The sequence below is a fragment of the Schistocerca piceifrons genome, chromosome 2, assembly GCF_021461385.2.
Source record: "Schistocerca piceifrons isolate TAMUIC-IGC-003096 chromosome 2, iqSchPice1.1, whole genome shotgun sequence".
NCBI classification, from domain to species: domain Eukaryota; kingdom Metazoa; phylum Arthropoda; class Insecta; order Orthoptera; family Acrididae; genus Schistocerca; species Schistocerca piceifrons.
In genome coordinates this window covers 434321411-434345884 of record NC_060139.1, presented here as the reverse complement: position 1 = coordinate 434345884, position 24474 = coordinate 434321411, and the positions used below count along the sequence as shown (strand labels likewise).

The following is a 24474-nucleotide window of genomic DNA, read 5'->3' as shown; positions in this document are numbered from 1 at the left end:
CACTGGAGTGGAGACTTTTAATAGATGCATCGAAAACAAGTCTGAAGGGTGTTTTGCTCCATAACGGAAATAAAATGCCCTCTGTTCCAGTGTCTTACGCTAGTTTGACAAAAGAGAATTACGAATTCGTACAAAGGATGCTAAATTCATTAAAATACAATGAACACAAATGGAAAATATGTGCAGATTTCAAGGTAATTGCTATGGAACTGGGAATGCAACAAGGCTACACAAAGTATGCCTGTTTTCTTTGCGAGTGGGATAGTCGAGACCAAAATTCTCACTACGTGAAAAAGAAATGGCCTAGGCGGAGAGGGAAAGTTGGCGAAAAGAATGTACAACGTGAAAGTCTGGTAGCTCCTGAATATATACTACTTCCACCGCTTCACATCAAACTTGGCCTGATGAAACAATTCGTGAAGGCCATGGATCCAACAGGCTGTGGGTTTGCATATCTAGCTACCAAATTATCCCGTCTTTCAGCTGCAAAAATAAAGGAAGGTGTATTTGTGGACCCACAAATCAGAGAGCTGCAGAAAGATGCAAATTTTGAAGCATATTTAACTGATAAAGAAAAAACCGCATGGGACTGTTTCAAGATGATGTCGGAAAACTTCCTCGGAAGAAGAAGAGCTACTAACTACAAAGCAATGGTGAAGGATATGATCAAAGCATATCAGGATTTGGGGTGCAATATGTCTTTGAAAGGTACATATGATGGACTCTCATCTGGACTACTTCACAGAGAGTTGTAGTGACGTATCGGATGAACATGCGGAAAGATTCCATAAAGACATTTCCACCATAGAAAGGCACTATGAAGGGAAGTGGGTACCTTCTATGTTAGTAGATTATTGCTGGAATATCATTCGAGAGAAGAGAGATTCACAATACAAGAGAAAAAAGTGATGTGCATTACAAGGCAGTGGCTCATTGTTTGTCAATTTTCTGTAATTTCTCATGTCAAATAAATGCTTCGAAGTGTATACACAAAGGTTACTGTGTTATATGTTAGATCCCACCCTCAATTAATGTGATGAACTTATAACATCATAAAGATGTGCATTTGTTTGTCGAATTTCACCTCACGTTTGCTGCACTACATCAGAAACTGAAAAGAGAAATAAAATTGCAATTACTCATAAACTATCCCTGACAGAAAAAAAACCAAAAACAGTTTTCAATTCAGCACTCAAATGACAACTAGGATCACAATACTTTTTATCAGAAATAGAAAAAAAGGTTTTTTTTGTAGAACAGTGTTATTGTTTGGACTAATTATCCGACACACTATGCCATTACAAAAGCCGTGAAAACAGCTGAAGCATTCGAGGTAGCCAAATTTATCGTAGGAGACATTGTATTAAAACACAGTGCCCCAAGGTCATTAATTATGGATTGAGTGAAAGTTTTTCAAAAATGGCTCTGAGCACTATGGGACTCAACTGCTGAGGTCATTAGTCCTCTAGAACTTAGAACTAGTTAAACCTAACTAACCTAAGGACATCACAAACATCCATGCCTGAAGCAGGATTCGAACCTGCGACCGTAGCAGTCTTGCGGTTCCAGACTGCAGCGCCTTTAACCGCACGGCCACTTCGGCCGGCGAAAGTTTTTCAATTGAATCTTGTGAGAGATAAACCATCGGTGCAACATTACTCATCACATGATGACTGCCTACCATCCACAAACTAACGGGCTTACTGAATGCCTTAATAAGACCTTGGCCGACATGCTATCAATGTTCGTCAATGTTGAGCAGAGCAACTGGGATGAGGTGCTATCTTTTGTGATGTTTGCCTACAACACTGCTAAACAAGACACCACAGGATTTACGCCATATTTCCTGGTGCATGGGCTTGAGGCAATGATGACGATAGACAGTGTGTTTCCGTTAAATCCTGATGACATGGATGACGACTACATCAGCCAGGTGTTAACCAGAGCTTAGGGAGCTCGGCAGTTAGCTCGAATCCGCATGCTGCAGGCTCAAAAAAACCATCGCCAAAGGTATGAAGCAAGCCACTGCTCTATTGTCTACCAGCCTGGTGACATTGTCAGGATCTTCATTCCTGTTCAGAAGGTTGGTCCCTCTGAGAAGCTCCTCATGCACTACTTTGGATGTTATAAGGCTGTAAGACAGTTGTCTCATGTTACTTGTGAAGTTGAAGATTTTGACCCCAACACAAGATGACGAAAGATCAGAGATACAGTCCATGTCCTTCGAATAAAGCCCTTTAAGGATCCTGCAACCCAGGGTAAATTTGAAGCTCCAGCACAAGGCAACAAGCGGAAAGGTGACTAAGAGCGTAGCAGCAAAAGAAGTTCTAAGAAGATCACCGCCAGGGCAAGCATCAGGTCATCAGGAGTTTGAGTATGCAGAACCGATGACTCGTTCGTGGACTAAGAGGACATAACACCGAGACACTGTTCTATTAAGGAGGGTGCAATGATGCAGAAGAAGCTGAGTAGTGCAATCACTGTAATGTAGTGGTTATGATGCTAGATGGTAGCATGGAGGGTCACGAGTTCAAAACTGACCTGAACTGAAACATTTTAATTAATTTCTGTCTTCGGTTTGAGTACATTCTAGAAGTATCCACAAATGTCAAGAATCATTGTACTGGAATGTTTTGTAGCTGTATATATACCGTATGTGTTCTGCCCTGAGGAAGTTTGCCCCACGCTCTTGTATGTGCAAGTGCTGACTAAACTTTCGTTAAGTGAACTTAGTGTTCATCATTCATTTATGTACACCTTCCTGTACATGGCATTTTTTGCTGCTGCACTTTCACTTTCACTGACGTTATTATGGTTAATTGTGATTGTATGCCTGTTACATAACCCAAACTGAAAATCCATCTGAGGACAATATTTATTAAGATCAAAGCACTGCTAACTTCTACTCTGACTCTGAGTCCTGCAATTGTATATGCTCAGTTTAAATACCTACAACTGTATAGATCACTGTGAAACGAGTTTTAATAAATATAGCTCACAACCATTTTTAGCCTTCCAGTAAGCTGTACTAAGAACAGGGTCTCTACTTTTTTATTTCATATTTGTATTCATTGGTATTATCTTGCAAATGAGAGAAAATTTTTACGTTCTTTGATATATTTCATTTGCAGCTTAGACAATTTTTCATTGGTAACTAAATGACCAATAATATTAAATATATCACTTGACTCATTTTTCTTTTTTTTCTCCCTTGATGTCTTATTTTACATTAACCAGTATCAGTAAAAAATTTAGAACCAGTACCTTCTTTGTGTCTTCATAATAGATGAAGGCAAAAACAAAAGCAAAATACAGATACATAAAAACTCTGAAAATAAAAGTCGTTTAGAATATTGCAAGGAGAGAAAGCAGCAGCAGAACATCCAGAAAAAATTGCAAATAAATTTAATTCATACTTCACACAGGTAGCAGGAAACCTCGTACAGCAAAACTCGGAGTATGCAGGAATGAATCAGTTCAAATGTAGGTCTAATGATAAGACACTCTTCCTATACCTGACTAGTGAGAAGGAAATGCTAGAAACTATTAAAGGACTCAAATCAGAACACAAGTAACAGAGTCTATAATAATGAAATGTGCTCGCTTCATAGACAAGCCTCTAGTCGATATCTGCAACTGCTCGCCTTCAAATGACACATTCCCAAAAAAAATGGTCAGCAGCCAAAGTAAAATATCTCGACAGGAAATGGATAAAAACAGATGAATCCAACTATAGCCCCACTTCACTCCCATCTGGGTTATCCAAAATAATGGAGAAAATCTACTATAAGAGATTAATAAACTTTATAGAAAAAACAACAATTTCACAGACTGTCAGCAAGGTTTTCATAAACCCAGATCTACTGAGACTGCCATTTTTGCATTTCTGAATGAAGCTTTAAATGCAATTGACCATAAGGAGCATGTTTCCACAATTTTTCTAGATCTCTCAGAGTCATCTGATGTCATAAGCCACAACATCTTATGAAACTGGAGTGTGTAGAGAGCAAATACTTGACCTTGCATTCCAAAAAGGGAATAAAATGAAGACCTGTCACTCAGGAAAACTGTGTATTAAGCATGGTGTACCAGAAGTCTCAATTCTGAGACCAGTTTTGTTTTTGCTCTATGAAAATGACCCAAAACCAATCAACCCACATCAGAAGTTTATTAAATCTGTTGATGACACAGATGTGTTAGTCAAAGGAATGACCGAACAAGAGTTGCAGAATGAAATCTAAATATGTACCTCAGATCTTACAAAGTGGTTTACTGCAAACAATCTAATATTAAAACTCCAAAACCAGTTACTATGAATCTACACACATTACAGAATAAGCGTCTGTTAGCACCAACTGTAGAGTTATTCACCAGAAATGTGGATAATGTAAATGCTTTAACATTTCTTGGAAAATGAATCCAGGAGGATCTGAGAACAATAAAAATGTATAACCAATAAACTGAACATCATCTGTTACTGCATTTTTTCTAGTACTCTTTCAAGCTGCACATATGAGTGAACAATTAAAAAATATGTACTTTGCCAAAGCAGATCCCCTACAGTAATACAACAATCTTCTGTGGAAACTCAAGTGCCAGAAAGAGATGTTTCACAGCCAAAAAGAGAATTGTATGAACCATGGAAATAGCATCTACCAGAAGCTTGTGAAAGCCTTTATTAAAATAACTTAAAGATCTTCCATTGCTTTTGTAACAAAACAGGTAGATTCCCAGCCTCCCTGCCCCATTATGATTTTTCCTCCCAGAGATTATATGGCAGTACCAGAAATTTTGAACATTAATACAGGGCTTGTCCAAATTTATTATCCATTACATTCTTTTGATTAACTGTAGTTCATAAGTGTGATTAGTGTACCAAAAACTGCTAATTACAAACACCAGTAATTGCAAACTTTGTTATCATTGTTCTTACGTAAACTTATACCCAATTACTTGCTTTCAGGTTAAGTAGACCAAAAGTATATATAAATAATTGAAATATTTAGACATCTAATGTTTAAAATGTGTTAGTAACGCATTTAGTTTCAGAGTAATTACAACATTTCATAAAAACATTGTTACTGAAATGTAAAACCATATTTTGGCAAACTAGATGGCATAATTTAATAGCAGTTATTACAAGTATTGTATTATGTATTACGTATAGTATCTAAAAGTTCACATGCGGCAGAATCTTTCTCCACTGTCGAGTTAACCAGGAATGAAAATGTCTAATTGTAAGTTGTAAAAAAGATAGTGGACAACAATATTTGAGATAGTGTTAATTAGTGTAAACTTAAAAAAAGAGAGGCTGCTGGGAGCCATTTCAGTCGGTCTGTGGAAGTTGTGAAGCAAATAAGATCTGTGTCCAAAACTGTACTGTAGCTGAGTTAGCAATGATTAAGCATGAACTCATAATTAATTTCATGAGCTGTGTTAATCTTCAAAAATGCTTACTGTGACAATAGGACCAGACTGTGTAGTGTGTTATTTCAAAATTATACTCATTTTGAACATTAGTTTTGGGCTCGTTTGATAGTTAGATTTCAAGAACAATAGTTTGAGAACATTAATTATTGACTGATTTAATTAAATGTCTGCCACACCTAAACATACGCCACTTCAATGTTGGGTTACTGTAATCAAACAATCACATTTTAAAACATCAACTGAGTCTAGTATAGTATGTGGCTATCTGTTTATCGGTGTATAAATTATAACAGAAGAGACTCGATCTGGCCATAACTGTAGGCTATCTCATACTGAAGTGCAATTAATGTATTTGGACTGTAAATCTGGTGTGGACCACATCATTTTAAAATAGCCTACTTGTGACAATCACTTTTCAGCCAGATTTGACAGAGTTGCTGCTACCGAAGGAGTATTTGAATGGGTAAATACGACTGTACTTCATCTTGTTTATATATTTTCTAAGTAATACTTTTCTAAGGAAAAAATTAGATCATAATAACCAACTTGTAGTTAGAAACCATGATATTCACTTGCATAACACAAGAAGAAACCAGGCTATACATCTTCATTATTCAAATATAACACTGAAACAAAATGGACCATTCCAAGTAGGAAACAAGCTGTATACAACAAACTAAACTGTAACATCAATATGATGAAAAATATCTCAGCAGTTAAAGCAGTTGTACATACTTACCTACTGCAGAAGTGTTATAGTGTTGCTATCAGGTTAAAAACTAACTGTATACATTATTATTGTACTGAATAGCAATAGTGAAAAATTTGTATAGACTGTGTTAATTGTGAAGCAGTAAAAACAGACAGCAAAATTCTAGGACCTGTACATATCTATCTCCTCAGTACTTGTTCTTACAGTATAAATAAATAAATGTTAGCTTAAAGAACTAGGATGTCATACAACACATTTTCATCTTGATGTCATAAATTGTAATATCTTTTAATTTTCAAATTTGTGTCTTTTACACAAAAAGCTGTAATTGTAAACTATGGTCACAAACATACTGCATAAGTTGTAAACATTTTAAAACTAGATCAATTGTTATAAATTCATAAGCTGATGACAATGATGTATTGTGCATTTCTGTCTTTTGTGCAAAAAGATATGATGATGTAAACTATGATCACATGCTTCCGTAAGAATAGTAAACATCCTATTGCTTTTTTGTGGTCTTAGTAAGAGTATCCATGCATTTACCTTTATTGAGGTTTAATCACATTCTCAATTGTAAAAGAAAACTAAGTACAGTTATGTGAAAGTAATAATTTGCTTGCAGGTTTCTTTGTATGTAAACTCTTGTATATTTGTAATAATTGTACTGTTGATGTTCATCACATTAATTGTCACATCTGATCTTCTCGTAATACTGACTTGTTCTATACCAGTCTGTAACTATGTACAAAAATGATGATGAGGTTCAATAGAACAATACAATACATATTTTTTTCCTTCTAACTTTCCTGGCTTCATATTTTAAACATCCATTGGTGCTCATTTTTGAGGCATCAGTGTACTACATACAATCTTTCCACTGTGACCTTTTCGTAATTGTCTCTAGCTGTTCAGTGGAATGTGTATTTCAGTTCCTGCACTAGGTAATGATATTAAAATGAATTTCAATCTTGTTTGAAAGATATTTGATCAAACAATGCTCCACAATTAGAATTAATATACATTAATAAATATCAACATTTTAAAATTTATGTTGGAAAAGTGTCAACTACTGCAGTTCTATATACCAGAATTTTCTTGAGAGGAAATAATTTAGATGTCCATAAACAGTGTCTGAAAATCAAAATGTGAGTGTTTCTTTAACATTTCCAACAAATTTCCTGTAGCAGAATGTTAGCAGTCTGTGTGAAGGTTGCACTTAAAGTATCCCACCCACAATACAGTGAAAGGGTAAAAATGGTTGTAATACAAATTATCATCTCTGATTTTAAAAGACATTGGGAAAAACAGATTAACTTTCACTTCTGCACCAAAAGTTTTATTAGATGCAATACTGTCTTCAAACACATGCTTTAGCTTGGGTTTTCAGTTCCACAACTTTTCATGAAGATGGGAATATCCCTCTCCAGAAACCAAGACGTTTTGGTTCCAGTTCCCTCTGTATGGATGATTTCACATTTATATCCAAAAACTCGTGTTCTTTAAGTGTATACTTTGGCCAGATAATGTTGAGGTCATCATCATAAGGCTCTTCAGTTGGTACACTGAAAATCATGAAACGAAAATTAAAACCAAGTATTAAACATTTATAATGTTATACTAATGTTAGTGACATGTGTATCCCAGTTTTATTTTTTCAGACTAGTAATGGTAAAATAAAAGCAACTTATCAAGCATAAACAGTGGAGAATAATGCAGCTTAAGGAACTAGTCCGTAAGGTGAACGAAGTACATTTCCAAAATAGGCTAAAGCATTTCCCTTAACATAAACTTGTTAGCTGTGCTGAGGTACTGAGTAGCAGTAGATAATGTGTGGGAGAAGAACAGAAACTGCAAAAAAGTATTTTTGTCAAGTTTCTGGATACTTAATGTGTACAGACTTTTTAAACTTTTTTGCTTTGGGCACATAATATTAGATTAATATGAATGAAATGTATTTACAGAGTATTGTGTGGGTATCAAACAGTGTAATAGTTTAAATCTAAAATGGTGAGTAGCCTGTCAGAGTTGGATACAATAAAATTCTGTTAGTTGTGTGACTGTCTCATGGTGTAAAATATAACAGCCAATATTTTAGCAGCTGTTACAAACAGTCTCCATCAAGTGATTATATGTGTTGTGCTGTATGTGATAAATAGATGTTTAGAGACCAAGTAGCACATTCAGCTGCAGTGATACACTACACTGATAAATGCTGCCTGCAACAGTAGTACACTATTGGTTACTTTATTTTGCATCATGGCACAGTCACACATTCAGAAGAATTTTATTGAATCATGCAAGTGACACTGAACAAATTTAATTCTATATACTTTGTTCAATAAGTCAGTAACAAAAAAGATAATATAGGAACATTAACTTGCATTCATGTTCCTTTGTGAGATATATGATGATGCAGCACAATTTTTTCACTGCCTACCTTGTATTCCAAAATTTTGCCAATATGTTTTTGTAAGAACAGTGCCACCTTTATTCTCTTTTATCAATTTTTGTATGGGATATATTGCCAACCAGGGCCTCTTTGAATTGCTTCAATGTCTGCCCTCAGGCATATGTCAGAGACTTCAATTGTTAGAACATGATATGTACAAAATTTTTACTGATGCTGCTAGTTGCAGGCTTTCAAAATTAAAAAAAAAAATGAGGTGGCCCTCAACTACGTACCCTCAGACTCAGAGTTGAAATATTAAAAGTTTTGGGTGGTTTTGTTGTCTAGGGGCAGGGGTGCATAGTTGCTGCATTACAAGCCATATACTGCTGAGTCTACAGTATACAATATGAATATACACATGAATCGACTAGTCGAAGGTTCCTATTACTCGGCAATTGCGAATTTTGAATGTGACATAGAAATTCAAAAACGAAAGATTCCAATCAAATAAAATCTGCTGGTACTATTTTAACGACTTTAAATGATGAGTACAATAGCAGAAGTACCTTTAAGAATGCCATTTATTACTGTAAAACACTTATTGGTGTTGATGGTCCAGCATTTAAATAAAATGTAAGTTGAATAACAGGGAAACAATAAATTCCTACTTCATGTAATTAGTTATGAGCAACAACGTAGCTTGCAAGATATTCACTTCTAAACGCATACTACATCTTCACTGCAGAAGCCACAGAAATCTCACTAGTGCACAAGTTGGCACTACGAAATATTTCTATCTCCCACGACCAAGCACAAACTGCTCCGCTCTCCAAGTATTTCCCGCGACCGCTCGTCATGCCTCCCCATCCAGCACTTCCTGTGTCCCCTCTGTGACCCAATGCTCCTCCCCCACTTCCATCCAGTCTTCCCATTAACGTGTGCTGTGATTGGCTGGAGCCCTCCCACCATTTCTCCAAGCCAAGGCACATTCCCGAACATATTGAAACACATATGAAATACTGGATTTACATTTAAATAACTTGAAACTAAATAAATATTTGTACAGCTAGACCACAAAAGCTCTCTAACACACATTATTAAATACATAAACAAATAGGAATAGAAACCAAAAGTAGACCAAGTAGCCTAATGTGTCCGTGTTTTCTAAAACGGAGTAAATATTTGACCAATTTCTTCATGAATAGTATATATCAGATAGAAACAAAGACATAGATGAATAAATATATTTATAAGCATGCTGCTACCATTTTTCCGTGTCACTGTGGAGCACTTATACTTGAAGTGATTAATAGTAATCGGCCACTTTGATCTCCAATAACTCACGTACTATTCAAGTTACATGCCTGTAATTCATACTGATTTAGATTTACACTAATAGCTTTCTAAAGACACACTGATCAACAAAATCGGATGAACCATTTAGATTTTGGAAATTCATTCCTGGGTGTTACTTGTATAATTTACAGTCAGATACTAAACTTTAAACTAATAAATATATTTAAATCTGATTACACCATCAAAATAATCATGCAAATAATGGTAATGTACATGTTTCTTTTTAAGTTATCATGATTTCTCTGGCTATTATTAATTTCTACATGAACTGTGAAATGTCTGCCATTATGGTTTCATGAAGTCCACCATCTTTGGCACTCCCGGCATACACATCTCCTTCATCGACACAAAGCACAGTCCTTGACAATGCGTCAGCATGGAATTCCCAGCCAAACAGTTAGCCTGGGCCATGCACTGGGGATACCCCTCTTGCTCTGCCCAATGTCTGGCACCACATAGCCTGCCGAGCGGCCACGCCAACTCCAAAACCAGAATATTTTCAGGGCGCCACAACCTGCCCATTACCTCATGAAGTGGTGGAGAAAATTGGCACTGGTTGGAAGAAAGTGATTTGTCTGCAAGTGCTACCAGTATTTCTACATGTCACATATCTGCTTTCATACAAACACAAAACTTTTACTATGGGTTGAGGGAATTACTTTCTCTAATAGTAACTGAATGAGTCTTGATTTTACAAAATCATAATCACATTTTCTGTAAACATCACTTCAAATTGTTACCTAAACTTATATAGAACATGTTTCAATTTGTTTCGCAGTACAAATGAGCAACTTATTGGTGGAGGTGATAATTTCTTTATTTATCAACTTTATTTAATTTTTTGTATGTTTTATTTTTTGTAAGCCATAGAAGAACCAAGAAAGTAATTATTAAATGTTCAATATTATACTCACCCAGATTTCATGAAATTGGTCCACATTTTAACTATCATTTTCCGAACTTTATGTTCATCAGATTCAGGACTGAGGTTTAGAGGTGTCTCTCCCATAGTAAATAAGTAACCACCATCTTCTCCATGTGAGGCACCTTGAAGATGAGCAGAAAATGTTTATATGATAATTTAGTTTAGCAGACGCTTAGCAATTGGAAATTACTATAATAATTTGGATTTATGCCTGTGAGTGTTATATACAAAGATCATTCAGATTTTTACTAAATTTAATCAATGGGATCAATTGGAGTGCTTGTGGCAGATGGGTATGGCTCTACTTTGTAACATTTATTTTCTAACTAGTGGCATTATGATTGAGCAAGAAGCTGTAATGATTTTGACCAGTTCAGTCTTGCATACCCCTTGTATTATTTAACAGCTATTAAATGGTTGTAATTACACATATTTGTGAGAAGTTCTGTTTTTGTGACTAGGATGTGTGCACCATACTGAGACAAGCTTTGGATAAAAACTATGTCACATAGTTTTATATTATTTTTATTTAAAATTCATATATTATATGGGCATTCACAACAATGTTGATAGGAATGGTCAAAATATAAGTATAAAAATTAAATAAAAGTATTATAAAATCACAATCTCAAAACTGTCAGTTATTGGGGAAAAACAAAAAATAAAAAAATAAATAATAAAACATAAGTGTAGAAAATCAGCAAAACTTTTAAAACTCATGAAACAATATACTATAATAAGACACTTTTTGTGTAATTTTCTTTGTTTTGATGCCATTGTGGTCAGTCACATGTTTGAAAAGTATTAGTGAGGTGGGGACATGATGTTATCGCCGCTTACAGTCCTAGGTGTGCAGCGAACCAGCAGTACTGCTGCAGCCATGCACTATGTCCAATGAATAGGCTTGGTGATGGGAAATTGATGAGGGCTGTTTTGTTAATGACGTACACTTATTTTGGCATGTCTCACTAGGTGTTACAAACAACCTCATGTTTTTAATGTCCGTACTGGCATGTTGCACTGCTGATATGGCTTGATCATCAAATCCTGGAGGGTACACAATCTGGTGATAAGCACTTTGTGCAACTCTGTGAACTTCACAAAGCAAAGGTCACATCACTGAACTGTCAGTTTCCAGCATGGCCCATGGAACATTATGTCTCTCATGGATGGATGAGAGACACCACAAAGTGAGTAAATTAGCCAGACTTCACATACACATTTGTGGGAAATTGCATTAACTCCACCCGTGTGGTCCACAGTGAGAAAGATCGAAGATGTGTGTTGGGTCACAGTATCCAGCTCACACTGCCTGCCTGCTTTGTCTCATGTGGACTGGTGCACTTTGCACTGTTGCCAAAATTTCAGTTAATGGTAAAACTGTGTGCTTGGGCTGGCGAATGCTGGAGTGACCACAGTTCTGCCATTTGTGTCTTTCTGTGATACAGCCACCACACAGATCTGCCCTTTAAGAGTGGAGGTCCATAGCTGCGAGAAAGCATGAAACTCAGTCTGCAAGTTGACCTCAGTATGAGTGGTGGACGTGTCCCCATGCAGTCGGTTAGTGACAGCAGTGGCAGCAGCAGCAGCCAGTGCTGGATACAACTATCAATAGCAATGTACAGCTTAGGCTTATAGTTGGGGGTCACTTGGAAAGACATCTCTAAGGCTGACACAATGGTAGCTTAATAACAACACAGACTGTTCACTAGTACTACAGTTAATGCACTACAGTAGAATGAAGTTCACTATTTGAATTGTTCAGAATGACATTTAGAATGGCAATTCTAAGGTTCATGAGTTGTGCTGTCCTACAATTTTGTTGAGGGACTCAGTCATGGTAGCACAGCTTTACACTCAATCCAGCCTCAACACTCTAGACAGTGGAGGTACAGAGATTGCACAGATAAGTATAAACTTGCAAGTATGGGGTTGCATGAGTACGGTGTTGCTGCGAATTGAAAGTGGGTCCTGGATCTGTGACGGATGTGCCCAATGGCACGGATGTGACGTTTGGAGCTTGATGGGAACACGAGCATGAAAGCCAGCATGGATGCCAATCCGGTCTCAACGCTCGATGTGGTAGAGGCACAGGGATGCTAACACGAGTCCAGCAGCCATGACAGACAAGCAGCTGTTGACACACGAGATGGTGTCCGCAGCTCAACCGGAGATACTGGCTGCAGTTGTGGCCAGTGGATACAGAGTCTCTACAGCAGACAGCAGTGGGCAGGCGGGGGGTGCCAGATTCTAGTGACATAAGACAGATGAGGGATATGCTTGCTGCTTTGTGTGGTGTGGTGTTTTGATGACACTGCACAGGCACTTTAAGTGGACATGACAGCTGGAATGAGTGATGTAATCTGTTGTCAGCTGTGGTGGGGGTGACCTGTGTGCCTGTGGTGAGTGCGGTTCAGGTGGCAGCTCTGGCTACCAGGTTGAGGTGGTGGGAAGAACATGTGGTGGTGCAATGAGAGCTGGTTGCATCTGCGCATCACTGGTGGCTGCAGGTGCAGGCTCCATCTGACCACTGGCAGAATGCATGTTGTCTGTTGTCAGATCTTCTGAGGCATTACTTGCAGGCCCAGCATCACCAGTGGGAGAACCTCCATCCAGGTGGTGTCATGGCACATGAGGGCAACTTTCATAGTCCTATAGAGCCATTCAACCATGCCGTTTGACAGATAGTAGTTTATGGTTCTGTGTAATCATATGTCACACAGTCTGGTGATGTGTGTGAACAACACGCAGCCAAATTGGCAGACACAGTCTGTCGTCAAGTGACTGTCATCTGAAGCATGCCACCAGTGTCAATGAGGGTGGTGGTGAGTCTCAGCAGTGATGTTGGCAATGGGTGTTGAATCTGGCCAGCGAGTGAAACAGTCCATGATAGCCAGCAGATACTGCTTGCCTTTGGAGAGAGAGAGCAGGCTGACAAGGTCCACATGGGCATGTGCAAATCGGCATTGCAAAAGATACCCATGGGTGTGTGGTTGTGTCTCCTGACTTTGGCATGCTGGCATGTGGTGCAAGTACATGCCCATTCACAGCAGTTCTTCCAGAGCCTGGGCCAGATGAGCATGGCAGTAGTGTCAGTGCCAGTGTGTGATAGTCCATGGATTTGGTCAAAGGCAGTGCACCAGAATTTCTCCAGAAGGAACAGTTGGTGTGTGCTGGTGGAAATGTCGCACCAAATCACCCATGCAGAGCCAGAGACAGGCACTAGCTCCAGCTGCAGGCAACTGGAGATGTCATGACGAAAACTGTGCAGTTCTTCACCACTCTCCTGTACTTGGGCAACATCCTCAAAGTTCACATGGGGCAAGACAATGGCACAAGCTTGGGACAAGCAATTAGCCACTATATTGTCTATCTATCCCAGAAAAATGATGGATGCTTGATGTAAATTTTGACGTATTGTATTTGCTGGATTCGTGCTGTGAACTCTTCGAGTGATTATTTTGAAACACATGAGCTATTGGTTTATGGTCAGTGAAAATGACAAATTTCTGGGCTTCTACTGATGGACAGAAGTATTTCACTGTCATGTATACTGAAAGCATCTCCCTGTCGTAAGTGCTCCAAGCGTTTTGTGATTCTGACACTTTATTCACGAAAAGACCAAGTGGCTGCCAGCTCCCACCGACATGCTGTTACAGCACCATGCTGGTGGTGATCTGGCTAGTGTCCACCACTATGGCTAAGTTCACATTATGTACCGGGGGCACGAGCAGCATCGCTTCTGCAAGTTTCCACTTTGACTCCATAAAGCTCTGCTCCAGTGCATCCATACAATTCACAGAAGTCTTCCCTTTCAGGATGGGACCTTGCAGTGGCTTGTCATAGGTTCTTGCATGGTGGCAGCATTGGGCAGATGGCAGTGATAAAATTTCAACATGCTGAGGTAGTAGCATAACTCTGTCTACAGACATGGCATGTTCACAATCGCTTGTACCTTCTCCAATAGTGGCATTGTGGCATCGATACAGTGGGGGTGATTAAATGGCCAAGGAACTATTTCCGTTACACCAAATGTGCATTTCACCGTGTTGATGACAATTCTAGCTTCACTCAGATGCTGGAGACCAAAAGTCAAAGACAGACTTTCTTCAAAAGCCCAAATGGCCATTTTCTAAATGTCTTTGGGCACCACTGAAATTTGTGTGTACATCTGTGCGCAATCAGTTTTACTAAATATGACACAGCCTGCCAATGTGTGGATATAAATCTTGAAGGTGTGGTACCTGATATCAATCTGGCGCTGTCTGTGTATTAAGGGTGTGATAGTCCTCACATGGGTACTACGAATTGTCTTTTTTCACAACTAAATGCAACAAACATGACCATGGGCTGCTTGATGGCCAAACGATGCCTTGATGCAGCATGACCTTGAACTCAGCCTTTGCTACTGAAACTCTATTGAGCATTAGTCGATGTGGGCAGTACGATGTGGATGGGCTGGGTGTGGTTATTATGTGGTGCACCATTGCTGGGTGTCATTCAGTGCACCAGCTGGGTTGGTGAGTTCATGAAATTTTTCCAGAATGTCAGTGTAAGGTCCAGGGCCCTTCACAAGTTTTATAGTGTAGAATGTGTCCTGCCGGCTCTGTTCCACTATCTTTGAATTTGTTGTTGCGTCAGTGAGCAGGCCGTTTGTGAAGTCAGCTGGCAGCCTGTAATGGCAGATAAAATGCACTCCCATGACCGGCTCACTGAGATTAGCCACAGTAAATGCCCTTTAGATCTAAATTGTGGTTGTGTGTACCATAAGTTTTAATGGCCAAATTGTTCACTGCAGTGAGAGAGAGTGCCTAGGCCTGCTTGCATTCTCTTAGCAAAAATGGGGGAATATCGAGATGTCCAAGCTCATATCAAAGAGGTACCTCACATTGCCTGCCCATTCTGCTATGATAAGATGCCTGGATACTGAACTGCAGCTGGGTGCATCTAGGCCTGGTTGCAGCTGGCATTTTGGCATGTGCAGGGAGGACATCATTTTGTCGCTTCTTGCTGAAGTGTGTGTGGTACCAGCAGAAGTCACTTGGCGGCCACTCTGCTGTCAGTGGAGCACCATTCGAACAGCTGGAGCTGTGTTACCAGTTGTGCAAGCCAGTTTGGTGGTGGCTGAATTGGCTACCACTGCGGTGCCTGCTGACCTCTGCCTGTGAAGGTGCCAACTGATTGACCTGTGTGGGGAGAGCTGCCACCTGTGTGCCCAAGTTGTAAACTAGCTGGTGCAACTCTGTGTTCATGGCAGAGGCTACAGGAGGTGCATGCCACCATGGAGTTGGAATGGTGTCATAAGCTGCCATGGCCATGGTGCTAGACATCGTTGTGCCCTACATATGGTTGGCCAAGTTTGCAATGGCATCCAGCTGCATCTCTGTCTGCACTGATATTACCACCTGCACCTGAGTGGGGAGGCTGCACACCCAGTTAGTGCATAACAGTGAATCCAGTACCGGCTCCCCAAGTGATGTAGGAACTGGGAAGGTCTTCAGTCCCCACATTTATCTTGGTGCAGCAATTGGTGTGCCCATTGTTCCTCATGCAAGCTAACATCCTAGAGATGTTCAGGCTCACGTGCAGTTCCTCTTCGTCAAAACGTCTTGGCTCAAACTTGTCTAGGGGTTGAACCAAACATGTTGCATTACAGACCCTAAATTAGACACTTGTGACCCTTTGGTTAAATTGTCTGGCTGATGGCAAGTTTGCAAAATACAAAGTTAATGTAACATATAATAACAGTAATAATAATAATAATATCAGGAACTAAATTAATGACCCATAAATAATGTAGGCCACACAGTTGTGATTTGGTTGGAATAATGTTTATTCAGAAAGCAAACTATTAGTGAAAGTGGTCATATTTAGAGTTACTGTTACACTCCAGCACATACCCATTTGACAGAGTTTGATCATTCACAATCTCATCACGAACTAAAAGTCCAGTACTCCACCTCATTAACTAAGTGAAAAGTCAGAGTTCACCCAAGGTGCACAGCTGCTCACCAGTCAATTACTAAGTCCCGCGATACCACACAATGCGACATTTTCTAAGTTGTTTCACTTCCTAGCTATCTAAAGACAGACAGTCTGTTTTTGTGTCTTCCAACACTGTTCCTCTGCCCATCTCCGGCCACATCCCCCACATGACGAACATTGTTGCTCAACTGACTAGCGCAGTTCCCTTCCCTGAAGCTGTCCATCTGATTGGCTACAGCTTATTCTGCATTATTATAAATTTTAACATATTTAAATAATCAATGCTTAACCACTTTCATGTTCTAAATAAAGTAACAATAATATGCATCACATAATAAACATTAAATTCTTTTACATAAAACCAATATAATTTCCTTCTTAACTTTGAATGTCATGACCAGTAGCCTTGCACTGATGTGCTTTCTGATAACAAAAGTAAGTATTATACACTAAACTTTACAACAAAAATTTTATTACCTAATGATTCAATAAGGTGTCATTCTGTCACCGTTCAACGTGTTTTGTGGAGGAAATGATGATCTGATGCTTAATTGAAAATACTGATAATTTAAATTTATTAGATCTTTTAAACAAATAAAGTTACAAAGTTGATATTTACAACATCCGTCATTTTAATGATGCGCTTCTATATGAAATGTCATTCATTAAGATTGACCAAAGTGTTCAGATTTAAGCATTCGGGTCTTTGTAACAAAACTTGTTAATTTCACTTTAACAGTAAACCCTAAACTACTATAGATATGATCAATATTCAAGTTTTATTGGGACCGCCATGCAAATTTATGAAGGTTGGTAGATTAAAATTACTGTGGGTTCATTGGGATTTCCCTACACTGTAGGTTCTCGTCTGTCTCAGTCGCACACTACAGCACTTAGGTCTCATTCAGCATAATAGACTCCTGTAAATTTCCCCATCTCGTGGCGAATCTGTGCTCTTTGTGGCACACAATCCTGTGTGACAGGGTTTGTTTCACAATTCTTGAAGGATGACTCTTTTGGCCATATATTTAAATGTGAGTGAAATGCTTGTTAACTCACACTCAGATGAGATCCACCTGTTGTTCCTTGGATCAGGAGGTCTGATGGATCAGTTCTTCCTTGAGTCATTTGTAAGAGGTCTGCATTGGCAGGCTGGTGATTATATCTCATACTTTGACCACGTAGTTTTCGTTGAGCTGGCTCACTACATGCGTGAATTTTGCAAAGTCACAGGTTACATTGTTACTCATGAAGACCACCTCCACTTCACTAAACCACACGACAGGGTCACAATGGCAAAAGGGAGGCAGCCAGACCAGCACCCGCCCAGTGCAGTAGGAGGTGCCGGTGTGATGGGGCTTTGTGTGCCAACATTTTCCTGAGCTGTCTACAGATGCGCTCAGTCTGTGCATGTAGAGTGCACCTGTAACAAACTCTCCAATCTCCGGCTGCATGTGAGCAGGTCTTCTATAGTCTTTTGTAGTCTTCTAAATTCAACATCTTGGCTTAGAGTGAAGTTCTCATACAAAGGATAAGCACGCAATGGAAATAACACAAAACACATCAAAGAAGCACATTGGGGTCATGAGTGAAATGGGGATGTGATGTCATCACCACTTATGGTTCTAGACATGCAGTGAACTGCTGGCACTGCCCCAACCACGCACTAAACATTTATTTTGGCATGCCTTGCTAGGTGTTACAAACAAACTTGTGTCTTTAATGTCTGTACTAGGACACTGCACTGGTGGTACGGCTTGATCACTGCTCCTGGAGGGTACACACTCCAGTGATAAGCACATTGTGCAAACATGCGAACCATTCAGAACAAAGGTCGTGTCATCAAATGGATGGTTTCCAGAGTGGCCTGTGTAGCACTGTCTCTTTTGTGGACTGATGAAAGACACCACAAAATTAACCAAGTAGTAAGACTTTGTATGTGTGTTTGTGGGGAGCTGTGTTAACTAGACCCATATGGCCTGCAGTGGGAAATATCAGAGACATGTGTCATGTGTTATCCAGCTCGCACTGCCTGCCTGCTTTGTCTCATGCAGGCCACTGTGTGCCACATCACTGCCAAAATTTAGTGTAATGGTAAATCTGCATGTGTGAGTTGGCAAATGATTAGCACTGTTTATGTCAGCTGTGACTGCAGTTCCAATTAGCATGTTTCTGCAGAACAGACACCACATTAGTCCTTAGAAAGATCTCATGGTAACCAGTCGTTTGTAGGCTTTATCAGGTTGTAGATGAACAAAGAAGTCAGAGACAAGTGAGTTGCGATGTGGTTACAAAAACACATGTATTTCTCTATGATTGTAATAAAATAGTCACATTCAAACTTGATGTGAAGTCAGTTTTAATTTCATATGTGATTGCTGTACCTCAACCCAAAGTCCTCCTTAAAATTTAGAGAAATGGAGCGTGAAGAAAACTATAATGAAACATGAACAGTCTGGACAAACAGAGAATGTAAGTATCATATTATGACAGTACTGCCCTTCAAAACAGTTCTTTGATAAATTTCTGTACATAATGTGTATTGTATCTGTTTAGGTTTGGGATAATACAGTATTTTTGGTGTCCTAGATATCTGGTGAGAATGAAAAAAGTACAAAGTACTTTAATGGATAACATTATTATTCCTGTTTTTGACAATAAATCTGGTGCAATTATAGCTAGATGGAGCACTGTTGGCATATGCTACATTTGTAGAATCCAAATTCTTCAATCAGCACATGTATTACGAAGAGACTAAGGTGGTTTTAAAAATTAATACCACACAAGTGTCAGCGATGACAGCATTATTAGAGTTGGGATGCTGTTTAAATATTTCTGTTATTGATGCTTTCAGTACTAGAAAGTATCAACATGGAGGCTCCCACATTTTTTCAGAGAGGTTCAGAAATAGTTGTATGTTTTTGAATGGTTTGAAGTAGAAGGATGAAAGCAGTTTATTAAGTACCAGCTTACCCATGACTTTGCATGATCTCAGGACTCATTGGCAAAAACAAATTTTAATTCAGTTATTTTTTATGTGGAGTGTGTAGCACGTGAAGTTCAAGTTCTAATAATACTGGGTAATGTAAGTTTCATAGTATCTCCATTTATCTTCTATTTTTTTTTAAAAGTGGACACAACAGTGCTGTCACTCAAGCTAGATTGCCAGTTGATTGTTTTGTGTTAAATGTATGCATTTATGCATTAAATATGGACAATAATACTGGAAATATACACTAAAACAAGGAAAATATGCACCAGATATGTATGTATATGCACCTGAAATGACTGAACTGCACCTGAAACCAACACAAAATAGAGCTGGAGAGTTAGGAATATAACAATTCATTTGCCATTTCCAACATTACAGTAATACTAAAACAATTCTGAACTGATTTTGGTTGTGTTTGCTTTATTAAATTACTAAATATTTTTCCAAATCTTTCAGAAAAGTTTTCCTTACATCTGTCAAAATTTGTTTCTCATTTGGAAAAGTCACCTCTGCGTCATGACATGTTGTGAAGTAGAACTTCACTGTTGCATCTCATTTGCAAAATAATTCTCATAAAAAACATCAAGAATCATAGTGTCAAATATGTTTTTCTTTAACCAGCAAATTTAACAGCAAGCACATGTGCTGATTCCGTAATATATTAAAAAAAATTACTTACAATATTTCATACAAATTGAGGGAACCACAGTTTACTACAGATATTGTAATGGCTGTAGAACTTTAGCATTTGAGTTTAATTTTTATTTTTAAAGAAGCAAAAACTGGCTATTTCAGCAGTGGGTTTCCTTATTATGTGATATGTTGACCTGTTTTTACATCCAAAACAAGTAGCCAGTGAGAGCTGTCATATAAATAAATTCTATTTATATGCATTCTTAAATTTTGTTCTGTGATCCTTTATCACTCTTTAACATGAATTATTAGAAGTAGCAATAACTCTGAGCTACACTTGGCTGATTAGGTGGTAATAACTTTTACGCGCACCACGACAACCATGCAAAATTAGGCACACAGTGTAATAGAGGGTGTCTAATGATAAATAAAATGGGGTAAAGCCTACTAAATTCTACAAACATAATTTTAAAAATGACTCAGCTAAATGTTAATTGTTTTTGCTTTTGAGGAGCAAAACATACACTAACTTCATGCTGAGCGAATGTGCAATCTATCTTTCCACTTCTATTATGTCATGACTTATTACCCATTCATTGCTCATAAGATCTCAATTTTTCATGATCTTTAACTTTCAAAAGCTATGTTCTGCACCAGCTGCAAACACTGGCTTGCAAAAAAAAATATTCTTAACAAATTGTTACATTTGGGAAAATGTCTACTGAAGTATTTCTAAATCTGTTGGCAGCTTGTGGAAGCATAGTGGACAATGTTTCCCATTCATTTATAAGTTCCTGTGAATTTGTATCTTTTGATTGCTTTTTATGGTCTGTCAAAGCATCTGCAAGATTTCTTTGTTGTGAACATCTTAATGTCACAAATAACATTGAACACGTCACAGCAGTTACTGTGCAGCTGAAACCTTTCCTTCACAGACATAACAGTGGTGTCTACCACAATATAGAAGCAGCTCTCCTCCCCTGGAGTGGGCTGATCCTTACTTTCATAACAAAACTGCCTTTTAAAAGTTGCAGATGTAGATTCTATTAACTCAGCAACATTTTCTAAAGCTGCAACCGATTCCTCAGCTCCTTTCTTAGCCTTTTCAAAACTGTTGGCTCTATATTCTTCAGTATCACTTGGTGCTGATTGTATTAATTTTATTGTAGTGTCTAACTGCATACCTTCTTGCTGAATTGCTTTATAAACTCTGCTGACAAGGCAAAGGACACTATTCGATGTCAAAACACACAGGGAAAACTTAAATTTTGTTACTTCTTTAAATAGACTAGGTACTTCACTGAAGCACATTGGATCATTTTTGCAAGTGTTATTTAACTGTACTAATGCAAGTCCTAGTAAACTCAGATCTCACAGCCCAAAAACTTTCTGTCATAGCCTCCTATCTTTTAATTCACAGCAGCTTCAGGTTCAGGTTTATGTGCTTCACACAGGCAGAAAATAATGTGAACATTCTTTGAACTTAAACAAAAAGGTAGCACAATTACAGATGATTAATGGCATCTCTAACATCCAAGTTCAAGCTATGAACCACAGCAAGAGATATAATTAGCTCTTGGATTTTCTTTGATGATTCAATCTTGAGTAACACTCTTATTGCCATTCATGCTACTGCCTTGTCTGAAGATTGTCCCTGAAAAGGTTATGGAGTACCTGAAGCAGCAATTCTGTGAGACTTTTTCCAGTAGTGTGACTCACTTACAAAAATCAAAAAATATTCTTCAGTTGTAAATGGTTGGAAAACACTTCTACCACACATAAAACCATGCTTAATAGCTTCTTGTGTCTTAAATATGAAGTATGGTCCAATATTGTTGAATAATACTAATTTTGGAGTATGGTATTCTTAATAAGAGATCCTGTCTCATCATAAATTATGGGAATGATTTCATTTTGTATGCCCTTTCTTAAGTATGTAAACAATCTTCCAGGTTTAGCTACACAATTAATATGATCATTTAATACTTGGCCATTAATTCTACTTCTCCTAAAAAGTTTCCATACTTGGACTTCCAAACATTTCATGTTCACCTCTTTATGAAAGATTTCTTTCAGCACAGAAACATTGTTGAAAATAACATTATCAAAACTGATCACCACCTCTTTTCTTCCAAATCAGTTTGTGTTGATCTGACTGATCCATTAATTTTGACTTTTTGATTCTCTGTGGAAGCTCTTTCCACTTGCACATTTCAATAATATGTTTGCAGGACAGTTCGTGGTTAGCGAGAATATTTAATCAAGTATTGTCATTCTCTAAAGCATTTGTTATGAGAGAGTGAGCACTCTAATTGAACAACTTAACAAAAGCAATACACAGCTTCTTCCATTCAAGAATATACAAGCTACATTTGCTTAACTCATTTGAAAGATGGTGGAAGAAATGAAAAAATATCTTGGAGACCTTCCTTAATTGCATTTATCCTAAAGTTATCATTTACAATATCTGGAAGCAATGAAAAAGATTAAAGCACCTTTTCTTATTTCCACAGGAAATTTTACATTTTTTCACTAATGCCTCACAGACCTTCCTTAATTGCACACATGCTAAAATTATCATTCATAATATCTGGCCAAGTTCCCCGATTGCTAAGCTGGTCAGCTCTGGTTTCTTCTGCAGTAAAGCTATCACAGGCTATTTCCACCAGTGGAACAGTGAGCAGCCACTAGTTCACTCTTGCACAAAACATAAAATTCTTCAGTGCTATTAACTGATGAAGCTTTAGCTATAATTTCACATCACACTGTACATTCACAGAAACACTGTCAGTTTGGTTTAAAAATGTATTCAATAAACCCTTTTGCCACAACTGCTCTTTTAGGATGTCACATCTATGTTGTTTTTTGGCACCCTACAATTACTTATAGTTCATTTTATATTCTTGCATTAAAGAAATCATATGTTCCAATAGCATGACCCTCACCCTCTCCATTCATTCTTCACACACATGACAGCTGCTGAACCAATATGCTGAAAACATTAGGGCCCTGTAACCTGTCTGGCTTGCAGATTAGCTCTGGAAATACCAAATCACATACTATTTGCAATGGTAGTCTCAGACTACAAGCCATACTTTATCTAGCATTGTAGGCAATAATGCACACAGCACCAGTAGTGACATCAAATTCTTCTCATATTTGTGCATAAGCTGGGGGTATCATCAAAGCTACTCAGTTTAAAGAAAACTGGAATCAGCAATGATGGTGCTCTCAATAACAGGAGAAGTATGACTGCAGCCTATTAATTTCTAAATCCGAAGAATTTTTTTCCTTTTAAAAGGAAACCAGACTATTCATTAAGTAATAACAAATTCTGACCGGGCTCCTGGTGCAGCCCTCTCAAGCTCAGGGCCCACTGCGACTATGGTTCTTAGGGTAGCCTTAAACTGGCTCTGTTTACAACTGAAGATGTAGTATGGAGAGGGGAAGAGGAGAGGAGAGGAGTAAATGGGCCCCAGTCAAGCTCAGAACTGACCTGCCAGTAGGATATCTTGTTACTGGTTGCTCATTAATTTTCTTCTCAACAGAAGTACTTAGAAATACATTTCTAAAACCACTGTATCATTTGTTACTATCTGAAAAAGGTAAGTGGTCTCAGGGTTTGGTGTGCAAGAGTCCCACCAGACTACAAGCCCTAGAGTTTTAGGTTTGATTTCTGGTTGATGCTAGGATTGTTTTGGTGTCACATAACACTAATTTCACCTTGGTAATTAAATGTATGTGCAGGGTGAACATTAATGAAACTGATGAACTGCAGGGATGGATTCCTGACTGGAAATGGAGGAAAAAAGGTCCCATGATCATGTGTCCAGAAATGGACACTGTGCATGCAATGACAACAGATCTTCATGGTACACACTTCAGAGTTGCATCACATCCACATCACAGAAAATGTTCAAAGTGGTCTCCACTGGATGCAATGCAATCTTTCACATGACTGATGGCAGAAATCCTCTGATTGTGATGGTGTGGTGCGAACACCACTGACAAAATCCTAACCATGGAGGGAAATGAGGTTGCTGATGATT

The 24474-nt window shown here is 38.3% G+C and overlaps 1 protein-coding gene across 1 annotated transcript in view; it reads right to left on the bottom strand.

Moving 5' to 3' along the window:
* Window positions 1–7454: 7454 nt before the first annotated feature.
* The window catches only part of LOC124777607 (esterase FE4-like), a 143518-nt gene continuing 126498 nt past the window's right edge, over window positions 7455–24474 (bottom strand). Inside the window, exons 10-11 of the mRNA XM_047253068.1 lie at window positions 10805–10937; window positions 7455–7707 (exon numbers count right to left, since the gene is read on the bottom strand). Of these exons, the coding sequence (XP_047109024.1) occupies window positions 7545–7707; window positions 10805–10937 (296 nt within the window). The 3' untranslated portion in view covers window positions 7455–7544. The remainder of the gene's footprint in view (window positions 7708–10804; window positions 10938–24474) is intronic.